General features: G+C 44.5%; 1 protein-coding gene across 4 annotated transcripts in view; it reads right to left on the bottom strand.

The window, feature by feature from the left end:
* LOC140739753 (rho GTPase-activating protein 45-like) overlaps window positions 1-19,253 on the bottom strand; it is a 181,928-nt gene that overhangs the window by 78,074 nt on the left and 84,601 nt on the right. For all 4 annotated transcript variants that reach the window (XM_073068234.1, XM_073068231.1, XM_073068232.1 and 1 more), the window contains exon 3: window positions 962-1,105. In XM_073068234.1, the coding sequence (XP_072924335.1) occupies window positions 962-1,105 (144 nt within the window). The remainder of the gene's footprint in view (window positions 1-961; window positions 1,106-19,253) is intronic.

The following is a 19,253-nucleotide window of genomic DNA, read 5'->3' as shown; positions in this document are numbered from 1 at the left end:
CAGGTCAGGCTGAGAAAGGACGGCAGATTTCCTGCTCTGACCTTCATCCGCGCACCAGGTAAACCTTCATGACAATCCAAAGTTTACAGAAATCAGCTTTAATTTCATATCAGTTATTAGAACTGAAATTATACTTGTTTCAGGATTCACACCGCCAGGTTCAGGAACAGTTGCTATCCCTCAACCATCAAGCTCTTGAACCAGAGGGGGTAACTTCACTTGCCCCAACTGAACTGCTCCCACAACCTATGGACTTTCTTTCAAGGACTCTTCATCTCATGTTCTTGATATTTATTGCTTTTTTATTTTTTATTATTATTTATTTTTTTTCTTTTCTATTTGCATAGTTTGTATTTTGCACATTGGAAAATTGGATTGTATACTGTGACATATATGTACTTTGATAATAAAATTTACTTTGAACTTTGAAGTGGACTAGCAGCCTGGATTCAAGGATTTGAACTCATATCCCTGGATTCAGGCTGTGAGTGTTCTTCAAGTCACTATACCTCTGTACCCATCCCATCTTAATTTATGACACAGTGTCATTTGCCATTGTATCAAATCACAGCTGAATACATAGTGGGCCAAAACTTTGGACGGGGTGCAAGATAATTCGGACAGACATCCCAGAAAATTCCAACTGCTCCTGGATTACTCCAGGTTTATTTTTCCCTTTTTAAGTCCTTTTATCTCGACTGTATCCGTCGGGTTAAGAATTACTCAGAAATGTAACCTTCCATCCTGCAGTAAGCTGTTAAATTCACAACCTTTCATTCAGTGGCATTTGAACCCTTGACCTCTGCATATAAAAGGTGCCACCTACAATTCCTCTGTATTTTCCCTGAAGCTTGAGATGACAGGTGCTGAACAATGAGGCTTCCTTAATTAATTTTCCGCAGCACATTTGAAGCGCACGGGTTACTGTGTGAATCCTGCTGAGAGTTTCTTTTCATCTCACCTTTAACTTTTGAGATCAGTGTGCCTGCAGCGGTCAGGGTCTCCACCGTGTTGAGAAGTGGATATTTACTAATAACCTGGCGTAGGATCCTCAGCACCTCTCCAAGACACTCGTGAGCCACAGGACGCCGCCCTTCGGACTTCTCTGCAAAGGAATGCCAGTCCATAGTTAACAATGAGCACAAGGTATGAGAAATAGCTTATTGATTGCACATAAACACCTTGAAAAAATTTTTTAAAAATAAACTGGAGATGTTGGGACTTATAATGAGAATTACGGTTGCTTATTATTGTCACACGTGGGAACAATTGGCTTAAACCCTAAGCTGACCCCTAACTCCCCTCATTGTCCCTAAACCCATCCCCACAAACTTAAAAATAACACTAAATCTGAGCCATGGCCTTGACAGAGACCATGGAGCTATCTTGACCAACTATTATGTTTTGTAGCTTCAGAACGTTAAGTTAATACAAAGGAAGACATGGGTGTCTGAAATGCGGGTGTAACTTTGTCTTTAAGCGAGGCATGCATGTATCACCTGGTGATGACATATACAAGTCACGTATTTTACATACAACCCGTAATTAATTATTTAAACAAAAAAGGATGCTTAATCAACCAATACTTATATACAAGATTAATCAGATATTACTGAAATATTAAATACGCAACACCAACCAACACTAAGCGTTGACTAAGACAGAATACCCACTCTGAGCGTTTTAGGAACAGCTTCTTCCCCTCCACCATCAGATTTCTGAACGGTCCATGAACCCACGAACACTACTTCTTTTGCTCTGTTTATTTTATTGTAACTTAAAGTGATTTTTATGCCTCGCGCTGGCTTTACTGCTGCTACCAGACGACCAAGTTTCATGACATACACTCACTGGCCACTTTATCAGGTACACCCGTACACCTGTACACACATACACCTGTACACCTGCTTCTTCAAGCAATATATAATCAGTCATTCATGAAACTCAATGCATAAAAGCATGCAGACACAGTCAAGAGGTTCAGTTGTTCAATCCAAACATCAGAATGGGGAAGGAATGTGCACTAAGTGGTTTTGGCTGTGGAATGATTGTTGGTGTCAGATAAGATTTGAGTATCTCAAAAATTGCTGATCTCCTGTGATTTTCACACACAGGAATCTCTACAGTTTACAGAGATGAAATACGATACAATAGTGTGGAATACAAGAAAACATCCAGTGAGCAGCAGTTCTGCGGGCAAAACAAAACTTTGCTAATGAGAGAGGTCAGAGGAGAATGGCCAGACTGGTTCAGGCTGACAGAATGGAGACAGTAACTCAAATAGTCACGCGTTACTACAGAGGTGTGCAGAACAGAACACACTAAGTGTTGAATCTTGAAGTGAATGGGCTATAGCAGCAGAAGACCATGAACATGCACTCAATAGCCACTTCATTAGGTACAAATCAGGTAACTAACAAAGTGGCCCCTGAGTGTGCTGTATGTTAGCGATAATAAACCTGATTCTGATTCTGAGCAATTTTATCTGTCGCAACTCATTTCCCGCTTTTCATACAGTTTTGCTTTGGGATACAAACCAGTCGAATTTCCCTTTGAATGCCCTGAAAGATTCTACCTCCACGGAAGTTACCATGAATAGGTCGCAGATCATTAGTGCGTCTGCACCTTCCCTACTTTCTCCCTGCAAAGAGTTTTCTTTCTGTGTCTGCTGTTCATCTAATTGTCTTTTGATGTGAACAGATACCCTTGATCAAATCTCCTCTCCACCTCCCTTGCTTCAACGATTCAGAAGTTGTCCAGTCTAACCTGAATTCCCTCACCCCAGGAATTGTTTTAGAAAAATATTTTCTCTACCCTTTCGAGGACTTTCACACCTTTCCCTTCTGTAATGGTGAAGGGTTTTGGCCTGAAGCATCGACTGTTCGTGTCTCTCCGTAGATGCTGCCTGACCTGCTGAGTTTCTCCAGACTCTCAGGAATGTTCCTTCTGTACCAATTCTATTCAGGAACAGTTATTACCCTACAACAATCAGGCTCCTGAACCAGCAAGGATAACTTCACTCACCTTAACACTGAACTGAACACTAACCGAACCGTTAACACTGAACAACCTATGGACTCACTTTCAAGGTCTCTACAACTCCTGTTCTCTTTATTATTTATTACACAGTTATTTATTTTATACATTTATTTATCTTCGCTTAGTTTGCCTTCTTTTGCACATTGGACTTCTGTCCAAATATGTGTAGCTTCTCATTGATTCCATTGTATTTGTTTGAATCTACTGTGAATGCCTGCAAGAATGCCTACTGGTATTATTGATAAAAAAAAGCATGCAATATAATAGTCAATACATTGTACTCTACCTCTGAAATGGCATGGATGGTGGGCATTGGGGCCGTGCCCCCCCACCCCCACTGCAATGGCAAGTCAAGTCAACTTTTATTGTCATTTCAACCATAACTGCAGGTACAGTGCATAGCAAAAATGAGACAACGTTTTTCAGGACCATGGTGTTACATGACACAGTACAAAAAACTAGACTGAACTAGAATGTACTGATGATATCACAGCAGCTCCTTGGGGATGGATCTTAAAGCAGTTATATTTCAGCAGCATATATCAGTAAAGCTTTTTTGGGGAAATGTTGATTCCAGAGTCAGGGCATCAGTCTGCAGGAGGACAAACGCTCCTCTTGCATCTGGTGTTTGCGTTCTCGGACAGCGAGAACTGCCACTTTGATTTCTTTCCCTTAGTTCAACTAAGGTTCAGGTTAGACAACAGTAGTCCCTTCACATTGGAATTCACCAAGCGAAAAGTTACAAAACATAGAACATTACAGCACTTCCTGACCTAACAATTTTAGTCTTAGACTGAGTGCCCAAGATTTTTGCACAGTACTGTATGCGTCTTCACGTAAAAGCAGATGGTTGAACCTTTAGTAAGATTCAACAGAAGAGACACAAATACCAGTGATCTATGTTATTACAAAGGGACGTTGGGTTCAACAATTCCCTGTTTAATATAAAATGAGGAATATCTCCTCGACAAATTCTTGGGTCCAAACAGCATTTGTTCGTTCAATTTGTGCCGTGTCGTATGACGTGGGCGATCACGGTCGTTCCATAACCATGATTGTTCTTGGCAACTTTTTCTGAAGAAGAGGTTTGTCATTGCCTTCTTCAGGGCAGTGTCGTTACAAGACGGGTGGCCTCAGCCATCATCAATACTCTTCAGAGATTGTTTGCCTGGCATCAGTGGTCACATAACCAGGACTTGTGATATACACCGGCTGCTCATACAACCATCCGCCACCTGCTCCCATGGCTTCATGTGACCCCAATCGAGGGGTGAAGCAAGTGCCACACCTTGCCCAAGGGTGACCTACAGACTAGCAGAGAGAAGGATCGTCTTACACCTCCTTTGATGGAGATGTATCTCCACCCCACCAAACAGCATTATACCCTTTGAATGTTACAATTACCTGCAACACACTCTCTCCCTGCCATGTATAATGCATTTCACAGCTCACAGGAACAATGTTCTTTTACTGCTGAAGCCAGTGGGTAACTAACTTAGGTCACAATATTAACTCACTGGCAGATAGATCCCCGGCTACCAACCCGAGCCTAACCACAACCAAGCTGTACGGGTGCGCGGCCACGCAGTAGCGGAAATGCCCCCACGCACGTAGCCTTTGCTGCTGCGCGGCTGGAACTTTCCTTCAATGTTTCATTCACGTACCGCTCAGTTTTCAGGCCATGTAAAAATTTCCTGCTCTGAGCAATGGTCGGTCTGCGTAGCTGTGGAAAAAAAACTTGGCGGACCACCATCCAATTAAATTGCCTGTCCCTGCATGGTGCTTGCTACGGAAACACCGTTAAAAGAACGGTGCCCTGGTCACTCCACTGCCCAGTTAAGGGTTTATTCTTCTTCTTCTTCCCTGCACGGTAGAATACGCTTTACAGCACCAGTGATCAGGATTCTGTCCGTAGGGATTTGGTACATTCTCCCCATGGTTGCGTGGATTCCACCGGGTGTTCTCCTTCCCTCATTCCAAAGATGTACGGGTTAGGAGAAGTTATTAAATTGCTATTCTGGCGACAATTGCAGGCTGTTCCCAGCTCAGCCTCGCACTGTTTCGGTCATTGACGCAGGCAACGCGATACTTTCAGGCTGAAGGAGGGATCTGATAGGTGAAGAGAATGGAGCACGGGTGAAAAGGAGGGAAGAGGGCCTCCAGAGGGAGGTGATGGGTAAGTGAGGAAAACTGGAAGATCTGAAATCAGGAAAACCAGCAAGTGCCGGAAACACTTAGCAAATCAGGTAGTTTCAGAGGAGCAGAGATGAGGAACCTATGTGAGAAGTAGGGAAATGAGAATCAGGTTAATTTTAAGTTGCAGGGAGATGGGAATGAAGAGGAGAAAGGGAATTATCTATAAATGACTGAGACCGGGGTTGTCAAGGTGATGAGCACTTGATGAAGCTATCTGGCTGAAAGCCAGTGAAAGTAAATTTGCCAGAATTCCTGAAGGCTAGCGGCCAAGGTCCCCTCTGTGCCCGTGGACTCAGGGATCTCCAATCAGTTTACATTTGTATATAGTTCCATGCGTTACATTCACATAACCTCAACTCTGCTCAAAGCAACGTCTACCTCACACACCCTCTTAATTAAAGCACACAAAATGCTGGAGAAACACAGCAAGCCAGGCAGCGTCTATGGAGGGGAATAAACCCTCGACATCCAGTCCTGATGAAGCGTCTCGGCCTGAAAAGTCGACTGTTTATCTCTACCATGGACGGTCCCAAGCCCGACTGCAAGAGGAGGAGGGTTGGGCATGGGGCTAGCGACCCCAACCCTGTAAAAGCCCAGTGCTACAGAAACACCAACAGAAGCTCCAAAAACCTCATCCCTGGGAGAGGAAGGACCTTTCTTTTATGGAATACACGTGTGGACAGCTTGCAATGCTGGCCTAGGACAGACGACTCTAGCGAGTTGCTATCGGAGGCCTAAAAGTAAAAATAGATTAACACCTGAACTACAGAATTCTTCCAACATTTTGTTGCCAAACTTCGCAAAGGATCAATTTGTGAGCCGGATAGCTCTCTGACTCAAATAAGAAGTCACACCTGTTGAATGTAGCCCTTTGGGTGCCAATATTTTCCCCATTCAACTGGTAATAACAACCAGTAAGACAATACCCTCCAGACATTGCTACAAACTGTTATCTAACTGCAACTACACTGAACTGTTTTTAAAGTCAATTTAACATAATTATCTTACACCTATTTGAAATAGGAACAGTTGTAAACCTTTGGCCCACAATCCTGTCCTCATTAACATTTCAATCAGAGGACTCCTGGATAGAATGAGTGAGTGGGCTTGTCTATGGTCAGCGTAATTCACATTGGGTTGGGAGTTTCACAGGCACAAAAAGGTACCATTTGGTAGTTGTGAGTTTACCTGGCCTGAGAAGTTTCTTTGAAACAATTATGTTCATGATTGACTAGGCGGTCCTGAGGGAGCCCAGTCACTTCTAGGTGCAAGGCTCTGGCCCCACCCAGTGAAGCAAAGAACCCACCCAGCCCAGACACATCGCAGGAACCGGCCTCCCCTCCACAGCCTCCGTCTATGCTTCTTGTTGCCTCGGTAAAGCAGCCAACATGATCAAAGTCCCGGGACAATCTCTCCCCATTGAGCAGAAGATTCGAGTGCACGTACCACCAGTCTCAAGGACAGATTCTACCCCACTTTTATCAGATTCCTAGAGAGTGGCATGGTTTCATAGTGGTTAGCGTAATGTTATTCCGGTGTCTGCTGTAAGATCGCGGTTCGATTCCTGCTGCTGTCGGTAAGGAGTTTGTACGTTCTTCCCCGTGAACGTGCATTAATTAATTTGTTTATTTACTTATTGAGATACAGCACAGAATAGGCCCTACTGGCCTTACAACCTGTGCTACTCAGCAATCCTGCCATTTGTCCCTAGCCTAATCATGGGACAGTTTACAGTGACCAGTACGTCTTTGGGAGGAAACCAGAGCACCCGGAGGAAACCTTCCTGCGGCTCTCTGTAAGCTCTCCCCATGTCTGCATAGGTTCCCTCCCGCATCCCAGAAGTCGTGTGGGCTAGGGTGAGTGAGCAGTGGCACGCTACGTTGGCGTGGAAGCATGGCAACACTTGTGGGCCGCCCCCAACACAACCCTCACTGATTTGATTTCACACGAGTAATAAGGTCTCAGTTTAACACTTACCGACACAGCGGCACTCCAGGACTGCGCAACATCCTCTAGATGGAGAGGTACCATATCACCATACCTCGAACCAGAATGCTGTCACAGTGAGACCACACTCAGATTGGAGACGCAATACCTCATATTCTGTTTGGCTAACTGCACGCCGATGGCATGAACATCGATTTCTCTAACTAAGGCTGATTACTCACCCTTAACTCTTCTCTTTTCCATTCTTCATTCTGGTTACACTCTCACCCCTTCTCCTCCCATTTCTTTCATTATCCACCGTCTACTCCTATCAGAATCCTTCCTCTTCGGCCCTTTACCTCTTCCCCCTATCACCCGCCAGCTTGTTCTCCATCCACTCCCCCCTCCCCGCCTTCTAATTCTGGCTCCTTCCCCCTCCCTTCCCAGTCCTGTTCACTCATTTCCATCGACTCTGCCTGACCTGTGGAGCTCCTCCAGCATTTTGTGTGAGTGCGCTTTGCTCAGATTTTCGAGCAGCTGCAGAATCTGTGGCGTGAAAAGGCTGTCAGCAGTGTGGTAAAAAAGAACAGCTCAGACTGGAATCCTTACGGTTCACTCAAGCCTCACGCCTAGAAAATGGACGCGTTTGAATTTGTTCTTTCTTGTGCCTGTTCTGGGAGGCGTGCTTATCAGGAAATTAGTCTACTTGTGATTCATCCTCATACAAGTTTTATTTCCCTATTCTATTTCCCCTCAGGTGATGATGTCATCACAGCCCACCGGTTTTTAGTTATAAAACAACTTACAACCTTCCTAAATAACTCAAAATAAAATAACTTTCGTGCAGCACGCTGAAAGTGGTGAAGCATTAATGGGCTGAAGTGACCTCCCCAATACTTTCTATTTGAGAAGGAATTTGTGTCCGGCACGCTGTGGCGAAGGCCCAGGGATCTCTGACCTTCTAACCACAACTCAGGGCCCTGTCGATCTTTGCCCAGTGCAGCCAACCGATCCTGCATCCTGTTGGCTTTGGCATCACGTTGTCTTGTTGGCTGGCTCCTTTCATCAGAGTCACACTGAAACAAGACTTTGACTCTACCTAACCTAGTCTGCACCAACCATCAAAACATCGAGTTACATGGATCCCATTTTATCCCCTCCCCCCCACAGTCTCATTAACTCTCCCCACCCCCAGATACCAGAGGAGCCATAATGGAGGAGCTACAGGAGCCTCAGGTCCCACATCTCCAGGCTCAGGACAGTGATTATCCTTTAGCCATTGGGCTCCTGGACCAGCGTGGATAACTTCACTCACCTCAACACTGAACTGATCACTGAACACAACCTCTGGACTCACGTTCAGGGACTCTACAACTCCTGTTCTCAATAGTATCTATCTAACTATTTATTTAAATATCTTCTTATTTATTATTCACATTTGCACAGTCTGACATCTTGTGCAGACTGTCAGTCTGTGTTTGTGTAGTTTTTCATTGACGACTGACTCAAAGCACCGAAATAAGGATTTGGATATATACTGAAATCTGAGGAAAAGAAAAATAAATAACGTAGATACGATGGTACTAGCCATTCCCATTCTGACATGTCCGTCCACAGCCTCCGCTACTGGCACAATGAAGCCAGATCCAAGTTGGAGGAGCAACGCCTCATATTATGACTAGGTAGCCTCCAACCTGACAGGCATGAACATTGATTGCTCCAACTTCCCGTAATTTCTCCACCCCCACCACCTCCTTTTCTTTTTCTATTCCCCATTCCGATCACCCTCTCACCCCTTTTCTTCTCCACACCTGTCCATCACCTCCATCTGGTGCTCCTCCTCCCTCCCCTCCTTTCTTCCAAGGTCCACCTTCCTCTCCTATTCTTCGTCCTTTACCACTTTCGCATTTCACCTCCCACCTTCTTACTTCATCTGCCCTCCTTTCCCCTCACCTGGCTTCACTTATCATCTGGCAGTTTGCTCTCCTTCCCCTCCCCCCCATTCTGGTTTCTGCCCCCTTCATTTCCCGCCCTGGTGAAGGTCCGTGGCCCAAAATGTCAACTGTTTATTCCCCATTTAGCACATCAAAAATTCCACAAGCGTAATTTCCAGGCATGTCCCGAGTAACCTTTGTTTCGCTTAATAGGAAATTTACCCCACACGGGGGCTGATAAGCTCTCCTTAAGAGTTAAATTATTTGAGAGCTTCATCAGCCAATCTCTTATACAAACTAAAATCAGACTCAGGTTTAATAATTTACCAATTTCAAAGGAGAAGTGAGGGGCAAGTTATTTTACACAGAGTGATGGGAGGCTGGAATGCACTGCCTAGAGGCAGATAATATTAGGGACTTTTAATAGGCACGTGAATGTAAGGGAATTGGAAGGATATGGACAGGCTGATTTGCTGCTGCATTTTGTGTGTGTTGCTCGTGTAGATACTAGTCTCTATGCTGCTAGTGCCTGAAGGGTTAACTCTATCTGCTTTGGCTGTAAGCAAACACTGGAGCTTCTTCTGCCATGTGAACATCTTCAGAGAGCAAGGGGGCGTCACAAGAGTGAGAGGGTTGCTCTTAGTGTTTTTGCATGCAGTTCTCAATACTCTCCCACAGCCACCTGTGTCACATGACAAATCCATCCCGAAGCATTCAGAGAAACACAAGAGACTCCATTGATCAAGGACTTGCATCTATATGGCGTGTTTCACAGCTGCAGGAAGGCCAAAACTAGTATTGAACCTACTGTAACTGCAGAAATGCCGTGGCCAATTTGCATCCCACAAGACCGTCAGACATAAGGGCAGAATTAAGCCATTCAACCCAAGGAGTCTGCTCCACCATTCCCCCATGGCCGATTTATTATTCCTCTCAACCCCATTCTCCTGCCTTTCCCCGTAACATTTGATGCACTTAGTATTCAAGAATCTATCGACCTCTGCTTTAAGTATATCAAATTACGTGGCCTCCAAAACCATCTGTGCAATATTCCTATTAATATTATATTTATAATCATATCCCTCTAAGGTGAGCACATGTGCACACACACACGCACACACACATCTTTTGCTACGAGCGCACAAAGGCATTTAAACTGCGCACAAGAGGTTGACACCCTCTAGCTCGTTGGGATGTTAAGTACAATCCATGATCGTACACAATCACACTGCCTTTTCCAGTTTCTGATGCGGACAGTGTTGATAATGTGGATTTGTCTGCAGATTATAGAACCGGCTTATTTATAATGTTTTTATTGAAGAAATTATTCAGTGTACACATGTTGTTGTGACTGGGCAAAAAAATTGCGCAGCACCAAGATTTATGTGCACAGTGGTCATTACAAATTAGAGAGAGCATTGCATCTGTGACAATTAAATGCACAGATTCACCATCCTCTGGTTAAAGAAATTCAAGTCAAGTTAATCGTCATTTAACTATGTACATGTATACTGTTAAACGAGACCAGGGTGTAAAGCACTGTAGTACACATAACACACAATAACTTAGGAAGTAAAGATAAAACCTACAAATTAATTTTACAGAAATAATCAAAGTAAAGTGCATAAATTAAATATTGTAAGGTACAGGACAGATTAACCGGTGATACTTCAGAGTTCCTCCTCATCTCTGTTCTAGACACCCCTCTATTCTATGGCTATTCCCTCTGGTCCTAGGCTCCACCACTATCGGGGACATCCTCTCCACGACCACTCCATCAGCAAGTTCCCATAACTGGTAATGAAAGAAGTCATCAAGTTGTCTGTTTTAAATTGGCTGCAGAGTTGGTGAGGACATTGGAGGGTACTCCCCAATACTGACATCTAGGCCGTTGCTCACACCCAGTAGGTCTTCGGAATAAGTTACTGAGCCTGCTTTCCCATGCCAGTAAAATGAATCCCCTTGCACAATGATGAAGAACGGGAGAGCTCTTTCTGGTGCACTCAGCCCACAATTCGTTTCTTAACCAAGATGCACGATACAAGCAGCAGCACTGTAGTGTAGTGGTTAGCACAACGCTTTACATTACCAGTGTCCCGGGTTCAATTCCTGCCCCTGTCTGTAAGGAGTTTGGACGTTCACCCTGTGACCTGCGATAGATTCCTCCAAGTGCCCCAGTTTCTTCCCACAGTCTAAAGACCTACTGGTTGGTAGGTTAATCGATCTTTGAAAATTGTCCCATGATTAGCCTTGGGTTAAATCAGGGTATTGCTGGGCACCATGGTTCGAAGGGCTGGAAGGGCCTATTCTGCACTGTATCTCAATAAAAATAAAAAATAAACTGATTTATCTAGCCATAGTTGGATTTTGTTGTGCTTAAAATAGCTGTTGACTCAAGACTATAAGACATAGGAGCAGATTTGGGCCATTTGGCCCATCAAGTCTGTTCCGCCATATCATCATGGTTGATTTATCCTCTCAACTCTATTTTCTTGCTTTCTCCCTATAATTTTTGAATCCTTTAATAATCAAGAATCTATCAACCTCCACCTTAAATATACCCAATGACCTGGCCTCCATAGCTGTCTGTGGCAACGAATTATAGAGTCATCGAGTCATATAACACTACAGCACAGAAATAGGACCTTCAGCCCATCTAGTCTGTAGCAAACCATTAATCTGGCTAGTCCCATCAACCTGCACCCAGACAATAGCCCTCCATACCCCTCGCATCCACTTACCTGTCCAAATTTCTCTTAAATGTTGAAAATGAACCCAAATCCATCACTTCCGCTGGCAGCTTGTTCCACGCTCTCAACACCCAGAGTGAAGACGCTCCCCCTCATGTTCCCCGTAAGCAGGTCACCTTTCACTCTTAACCCATGACCCCTAGTGGCTTGCATTCACCCTATCTCTACCCCTTGTAATTCTGTATATCTGTCAATCTTCCATGTCCAAGGGAATAAAGTCCTAACCTATTCAACCTTTCTCCATAACTCAGATCCTCAAGTCCTGGCAGCATCTTTGTAAACATCAGACAGGATGAAGAGGTCAATACTCCCCAATGCCATTCGGCTTTACAATTCAACCGCCAGGAGTAAGATATGTTAAAGTGCCGGGGTTAGGACTCAATGTAGTTAAGTAAACTACTTAAGAACTTTTTAAAAGCTATTATTAATGCTTTTTGAGAGGGTGATTTTAGATGCATATCATATTCTTTACTGAGTTAAGTATTGTATGTAATTAGTTTTGCTACAACAAGTGTATGGGACATTGGAAAAAAAGTTGAATTTCCCCATGGGGATGAATAAAGTATCTATCTATCTATCTAAAGCAATCCCCAACAATTACAGGTTTTAAAATGTCTAAAAGTAGCAAACTTTTCAAATGACACTTTAAAAATTGTGCAATCAATTTTACATTCCCGTGCTATTGTGTCTGCAAGTGTTTTCCACAGTCCTGACAACAGTTTCGGTCTTCCACACACAGTGATCTGGAGCAGAACATCACCAGGAATGCACCTTCTGTTTAGCAAATCTCTGCAAGGAACGTAACTGTGAAACCTTACCCAACGCATCATGGGGACAAGAAGGTTGTTCCTCTTCTTCAAGGTCACTCAGCAGTAAGTTCACCACATCGCACAGGCACATCTTAGCAGGGGTAGCTAACCCTCTACTATACGGCTGGCACTGGAATATCAGGAAACTGAGACCAGATCGCTGAAGGAGTCTGAAGCCACTGCCCTTTGTGTTCAATGTTACACAGATGCAGCCTCCGAGAGCTCAAGCTATGCATGCTGGGCCTTGCCTGGAGCTATTCACTCTGCAGGCTAACAAGTTTGGGATAACGAGGACAGGAAGGAGATAAACGGCTCCAGGCTCCTCAAGGGCTCCTCTCATTAAAATGCAGGTGACAGGCGAGTAACAATCTGGTGCCTGGGTGCAGGATCAGATACATCCCAAAGGAATCCCTCTGCATTCAAGCAATTGTAATGCTCAGAATAGAATCAGAATCAGATTTAATATCACATCGTGAAATATGATGTATTGCGGTAGTAGTACTTTGCAATAAATAAACAAAAAACTATGTTACAATAATATATATAAAAATTAAATTAGATAAGTAAAATTTACAAGGATGTTGCTGGTCTGAAGGACTTGAGTTAAAAGGAACGATTGAATTTATTCCTTGGAACGTAGAAGACTGAGAGGAGATTTGGTAGAGGTATACAAAATTATGAGGGGTATAGATAGGGTAAATACAAGCAGTGTTTTTCCACTGAGGTTGGGTGGGACTACAGCTAGATGTCGAGATTCAAGATTCAAGTGCATTTATTATCAAACAATATATAAATGATACAGTCTTGAGTTTTGTTTGCTCACAGGCAGCCACAAAACAACAAACACGAAAGAACCCAATTAAAGAAATAAAAGAATAAAATAAAACTAAAAGACCAACACCTGATGTGCAAGAGAAAGAAAAATATACAAATCATGCAAACAATTGAATCGAACAACAGCATTCCGAACCAAAATTGAGTCCTCAGATCCGAACCCTGGAACAGCCCGGAGTAGGCCCAAAGCCTAGCTTAGCAGTTCTTCATATCAGCAGACACAGAGCACAGCAGCTGTGGCTGTCTTCATAGCCTCAGTGCCACGGAGATGACCATCATGGAGAACAAGCTCTTGTCCCGACCAACACTCTGTCTTTTTGGTTTACCTGCGCCGGCGTTTAAATTGACCAAACGGCGGAACAGTGAAAGGCTCCGGCGCCCTGGAGAGAGGAGTGAAGCCATGGGTTATGGGTGAAAGGTGAAAAGTTTAAAGCGAACATGAGGGAAAACATCTTCACTCAAGAGGGCCTTGAGAGTGTGGGATAGGCTGCCCACGCCAGTGAGATTGATTTCAACATTTAAGAGACGGTTGGATGGGTATATGGATGGTAGGGGTATGGAGGGCTAATGTCCCGGTGCAGGTTGATAGGAGTAGGCAGTTTAAATGGGTTGGCATGGGCTAGATGGCTGAAGGGCCTGTTTCTATATTGTTCTTTTCTATGACTCTACAACTGTAAGTAGTGTGAGAAAGGATCGAGGTATTACACGAGTTCACCGTCCATTCAGAGATCTGATGGCAGTGGGGAAGAAGCTGTTTAAGAAATGCTGAGTGTGTATCTTCAAGCACCTGCACCTCCTCCTTGATGGTAACAGTAAGAAGAGGGGATGTCCAGGGAGATGAAGGGGGCCCTTAATGATGATTGGCGCCTTTTGAAGATGTCATTGATGCTGGGGAGGCTAGTGCCCATGATGGAGTTGTAATGGTTGTGCACCTCTTAATCTAGGTTTAAAACCACATTTGCAGCAGCAGCCTCTATCTACCTTCTGGGCTTGACGCCGTTATCTTTACCATCAAAATAAACCTGACAGACTTACAAACAGCTGCAGCTGAGATGTTTTTCCAGTTTAACGACAGCGTGATTTAAAATTTTGCATGCCTGTTTTCCAAGTGCCCCTAATGGCCTCACCCTTCTCTATCTCATCCAGCCTCTGAGATATGATCAGGGATCGCTGCCTTCTTTCATTTCTGCACATCATGGAGACCAGCCTCTCCTCCACGGACTCCGTCTACACTTCTCGCCGTCTCAGTAAAGCAGCCGGCAGAATCAAAGACCCCACCCACCCCAGACACAAGCCTTCTCCCCTCTCCGACTGGGCAGAAGATACGTACCTGAAAGCACGTACCACCAGGCTCAAGGACGGCTGCTGCCATAAGGCGAAACGCACAAAGTGCTGGAGGAACTCGGCAAGTCAGGCTGCATCAACAGAGGGGAATAAACGGTCAACATTTCAAGCCAAGTCCCTTCTTCTCTTCCTCATGGAGGGTCTCGGCCTGAAACATCGACTGTTTATTCCCTTCTACAGATGCTGCCCGACCTGCTGAGCTCGTTCATCATTTTGTGCTGCTCAAGATTCCAGCATCTGCATGATCTCTGGTCTCTATGATTTGCAGCTTCTACCCTGCTGTTATGAAACTATTAAAGGGTTCTCTGGTACAATAAAACAGACCTTTGACCTCACACCTACCTCGTTATGATCTTGTACCTTATTGTCTATCTGCACTGCACTTTCTCTGTTGCTGTTATAATTCGTTTCTGCATCATTCTTGCTGTCTCAATGCACTGTGTAATAATTTGACCTGTATGATCAGTATGCAAGACAAGCTTTTCACCGTGTTTCCATACACATGACAGTAATAAACCAATCCCAATTCAATTCTTCATCCCGCCTTCAGATGCCCTGTACCCTTCACCTAATCTCAAAGAACGCAGAGCATTAAGGTACAGCCCCTCTAGCCCCCAATGTCTGATGACAAAGCAAGCCGATGATGAACTTCATAATTACAAGTTGTTGGTTTTTCCCCCAATGCTATTTCTGGTACGATTCATTTAGAGTGGAACTTGACTTTTTAGAGTAATCAGTGAAGAAGATAATCGGTAAATGTAAACAGAGCAGCACTTGTTTTGTAATACCTTTCTCACTGAACGCCAATTCCATTTTACCTGCTTATCTCTTCTCTCGGTGTTACCCCTCCTTGCTGGCTTACAATGCCAACTCCCTTCAGTAATCTGGCAGCATGGTAGCGTAGTGGTCGCTCTACAGTACCAGCGACCTGGGCTCCATTCCTGCCGCTGTCTGTAAGGAGTTTGTATATTCTCCCTGTGACTGCATGGGTTTCCTTCGGGTGCTCTGGTTTCCTCCCACAGGCAAAAGATGTACCAGGTAATAGGTTAATCGGTCACTGATGTGGCCCATACCTTCATTAACCTTGTCCAACACTACTTGCCTTTATTAATCTGGTGTGCGCTGGGACACATCATCAGTGATGTAACCTGGGGATACACACAAAATACTGGTGGAATGCAGCAGGCCAGGCAGCACCTATAGAAGAAATGCAGTCGACATTTCGGGCCGAGACCCTTCGTCAGGGATATGTAACCTGGGGTCAAGGTTAGGGTTAAATCAGAGATTGCTGAGCAATGCAGCTCGAAGGGCTGTGTTCAATAAATAAGTAAATATGTTACTCAATGACAGTGAGAGTCAGCAGGCTATTCCACCACACACAGCATCACAATCATGCACCAAGCACTTAGAATCAAGTCTATCACTGACCTAGCTCATGAATCACCAAACGTGGTGCTGATTCGTGGCAGCAGTGCAGTGCGAGACATAAAAATTACAATTTACAATAAATAGAAAGTCAGACAGAGAGAGAGAGAGAGATGAGGAATAATGAGGTAGTGTTTCATAGGATCAATGGACCATTCAGAAATCTGATGACGGAGGGGAAGAAGCTGTTCCATGCTCTCTTCCCACTGCTGCAATCAGGAAGAAGGTACAGGAGCCTCAGGACTCACAGCCCCAAGTTCAGGAACAGCTATTACCCTTCAACTATCAGCCTCTTGAACCAAAGAGGATAACTTCACTTGCCCCATCAATGAAATGCCCCACAACCTATGAAGTCACTCTCAAGGACTCTTCATCTTATGTTTTTGATATCTATTGTTTATTTATTTATTATTATTATTTCTTTCTTTTTGTATTTGCACAGTTTGCTGTCTTCTGCACACTGGCTGAATGCCCAAGTCTTTCATTGATTCCATTACGGTTATTACAGACAGACGGACAGACATACTTTATTGATCCCGAGGGAAATCATTCTACGGATTTACTGAGTATGCCCACAAGAAAATGAATCTCAGGGTTGTATAGGGTGACCTATATGTACTTTGATAATAAGTTTACTTTGAACTTTGAAATCTGTTCCTAAAACATTGAGTGTGGGTCTCCTGGCTCCTGGGCCTCCTCCCTGAAGAGAAAAGGGCATGTCCCAGCTGGTAAGAGTTCTTAATGATGGATGCTACCATCGTGAGGCACCATCTTTTGAAGGTGTCATTGACAACGGGAAGGATTGTGGCCATGCAATGGCGCTGCCTGAGTCTACAACCCTCTCCAGTCCAGTGCACTGGTGCCTCCGTACCAGGCGGTGATGCAACGAGCCAAGTTGCTCTCCACTGTACTTCTGGAGGAATTTGCTAGAATTAAGAACCCACAGAATTAATGTAGGTTCTTAGGTCAGAGCTGTCTGTGGTCTTTGGTGATCTCCAGCCTCTCATGACCAGACCAGGAGCACTGCCACTCGAGGCCTGAATTCCCTAGCACGAACCTCCCGGTGGCTCGGCACGTCCATCCAGTCGATCACAAACTGGGTCTGAGCTACAACAGGGCAGGAGTCGTAACCCTACTACTGAAATCAGTGCCTCTGGGTTAGGGAGCGAGGACTATCAACCACGGTAGAGCATTATCTGGTTCCGATTGTAAGTGCCTGAGCTTGACCGCAAGACTACTTGTGGCCAACATATCGATGGGGCCATAAAGAAGGCATGCCAGTGCCTTTACTTCATTAGGAGTTTGAGGAGATTTGGTGTGTCACCAAACACCCCTATCGATGTCGAGTGGAGAGCATTGTGACTGGTTGCATTACCGCCTCGTATGTGTTGCATTGAAATGGGCGGCAGAGGGTTGTAGATTCAGCCAACTCTTTCACAAGGCACAACCCTCCTCACCATGGAGGACATCTTCAAAAGGCAGTGCATCAAGGAGGGGCATCCATCATTCTCATGGTAGATCACCGTCTGGCACATGCCCTCTTCTCATTGCTACCATCAGAGAGGCGGCACAGGAGCCTGAAGACACTCACTCAACACCAGAAACAGCTTCTTCCCCTCCACCATCTGATTTCTGATTGGTCCATGAACCCATGATTACTATTCATTTTTGTGTAGGCAGATCGGTTTGGGTTGGCTTCAGACTTTGTGAGCTGAAGGGGCTGTATTGTACTGTTTGATGTTCTTTGAGATTAGGTGAGGGATACAGGGCATCAGGGGAAGATGAAGAATTGAATGGAGCTGGTTTATTATTGTCACGTGAGTTGAGGGCAGCACACGCGCGCATGCGCGCAAACACACACACACACTCACACACACTCTCACATTCACACACACTCACTCACCCCCCCCCCCCCCACTGGAGGAACTCAGCAGGTCAGGCAGCATCTATGGAAATGAATAAAGAGTTGACACTTGAGGCCAAGACTCTTCTTCAGGGCTGGAAAGGAAGGGGGAAGATGCCAGAATAACATGGTGGGGAATGAGGCTAGATGGAAGGTGATAGGCTATGGGAAAAGTCGAGTGCTGGGGAAGAAAGAATCTAACAGGAGAGCAGAGTGGACCATAGGTGAAAGGGAGGGAGGAGGGGACCCTGGGGGAAGTAACAGGCAGGTGAGAACAAGTAAAAAGTCAGGGTGGGGAATAGACAAGGGGAGGGTGATTTTGCTTACTAGAAGGAGAAATCGACATGATGTATCGAGGTACAGTGAAAAACTTAACTTGCATACTCTTCATACAGATCAAATCATTACACAGTGCATTGAGGTAAAACAAGGTAAAACAATAATAGAATTTAGAATGAAGTACAACAGCAACATAGAAAGTGTAGTGCAGGTAGACAGTAAGCTAAAAGATAATGAGGTAGATGTGAGGGCAAATGTCATTTTATTGTACCAGAGAATCATTTAATAGTTTAAAACAGTAAGGTAGAGGCTGCAAATCATAAACACAAGAGTTTATGCAGATGCTGGAAATCTTGAACAATACACACAAAATGCTGGAGGAACTCAGCAAATCAGACTGCACCTATGGAGGGGAATAAATGGTTGACATTTCAAGACGATACCCTTTATCAAGAACACCCATCCCATTTAAATAAAAATAAATAAATAAGTCTCAAGGTGAACTTCCTCGCTACCCCAAAAGCTAAACCCAGGAGTTTTCATTAAGCTTCTCCACTCACTGGATGTACTCCCAAACCCTCAGTAAAACGAGGTTAAGTGTCAATTTTCTAATCCCACAAGGGAATAAGCATCTGCTGGCAACACACATAGACCTCCTGCTGATAACTGTGCTTCAAAGGTCAGAGTACAAAGCAGCAGTGTTGCCCTTTGAAAGCAGCCTCTCCACAGGTATAGTGTAAACAGCAGAAGTTAAAATAGCACAGGACGGGAGCAGAAACCTGAACACAGGAGGGACCGCAGATGGGGGAACCTG

Source organism: Hemitrygon akajei, chromosome 16, assembly GCF_048418815.1.
Source record: "Hemitrygon akajei chromosome 16, sHemAka1.3, whole genome shotgun sequence".
Lineage (NCBI taxonomy): Eukaryota > Metazoa > Chordata > Chondrichthyes > Myliobatiformes > Dasyatidae > Hemitrygon > Hemitrygon akajei.
The sequence above is the reverse complement of the archived record's forward strand: the minus strand, read 5'-3'. Positions and strand labels throughout refer to the sequence as shown.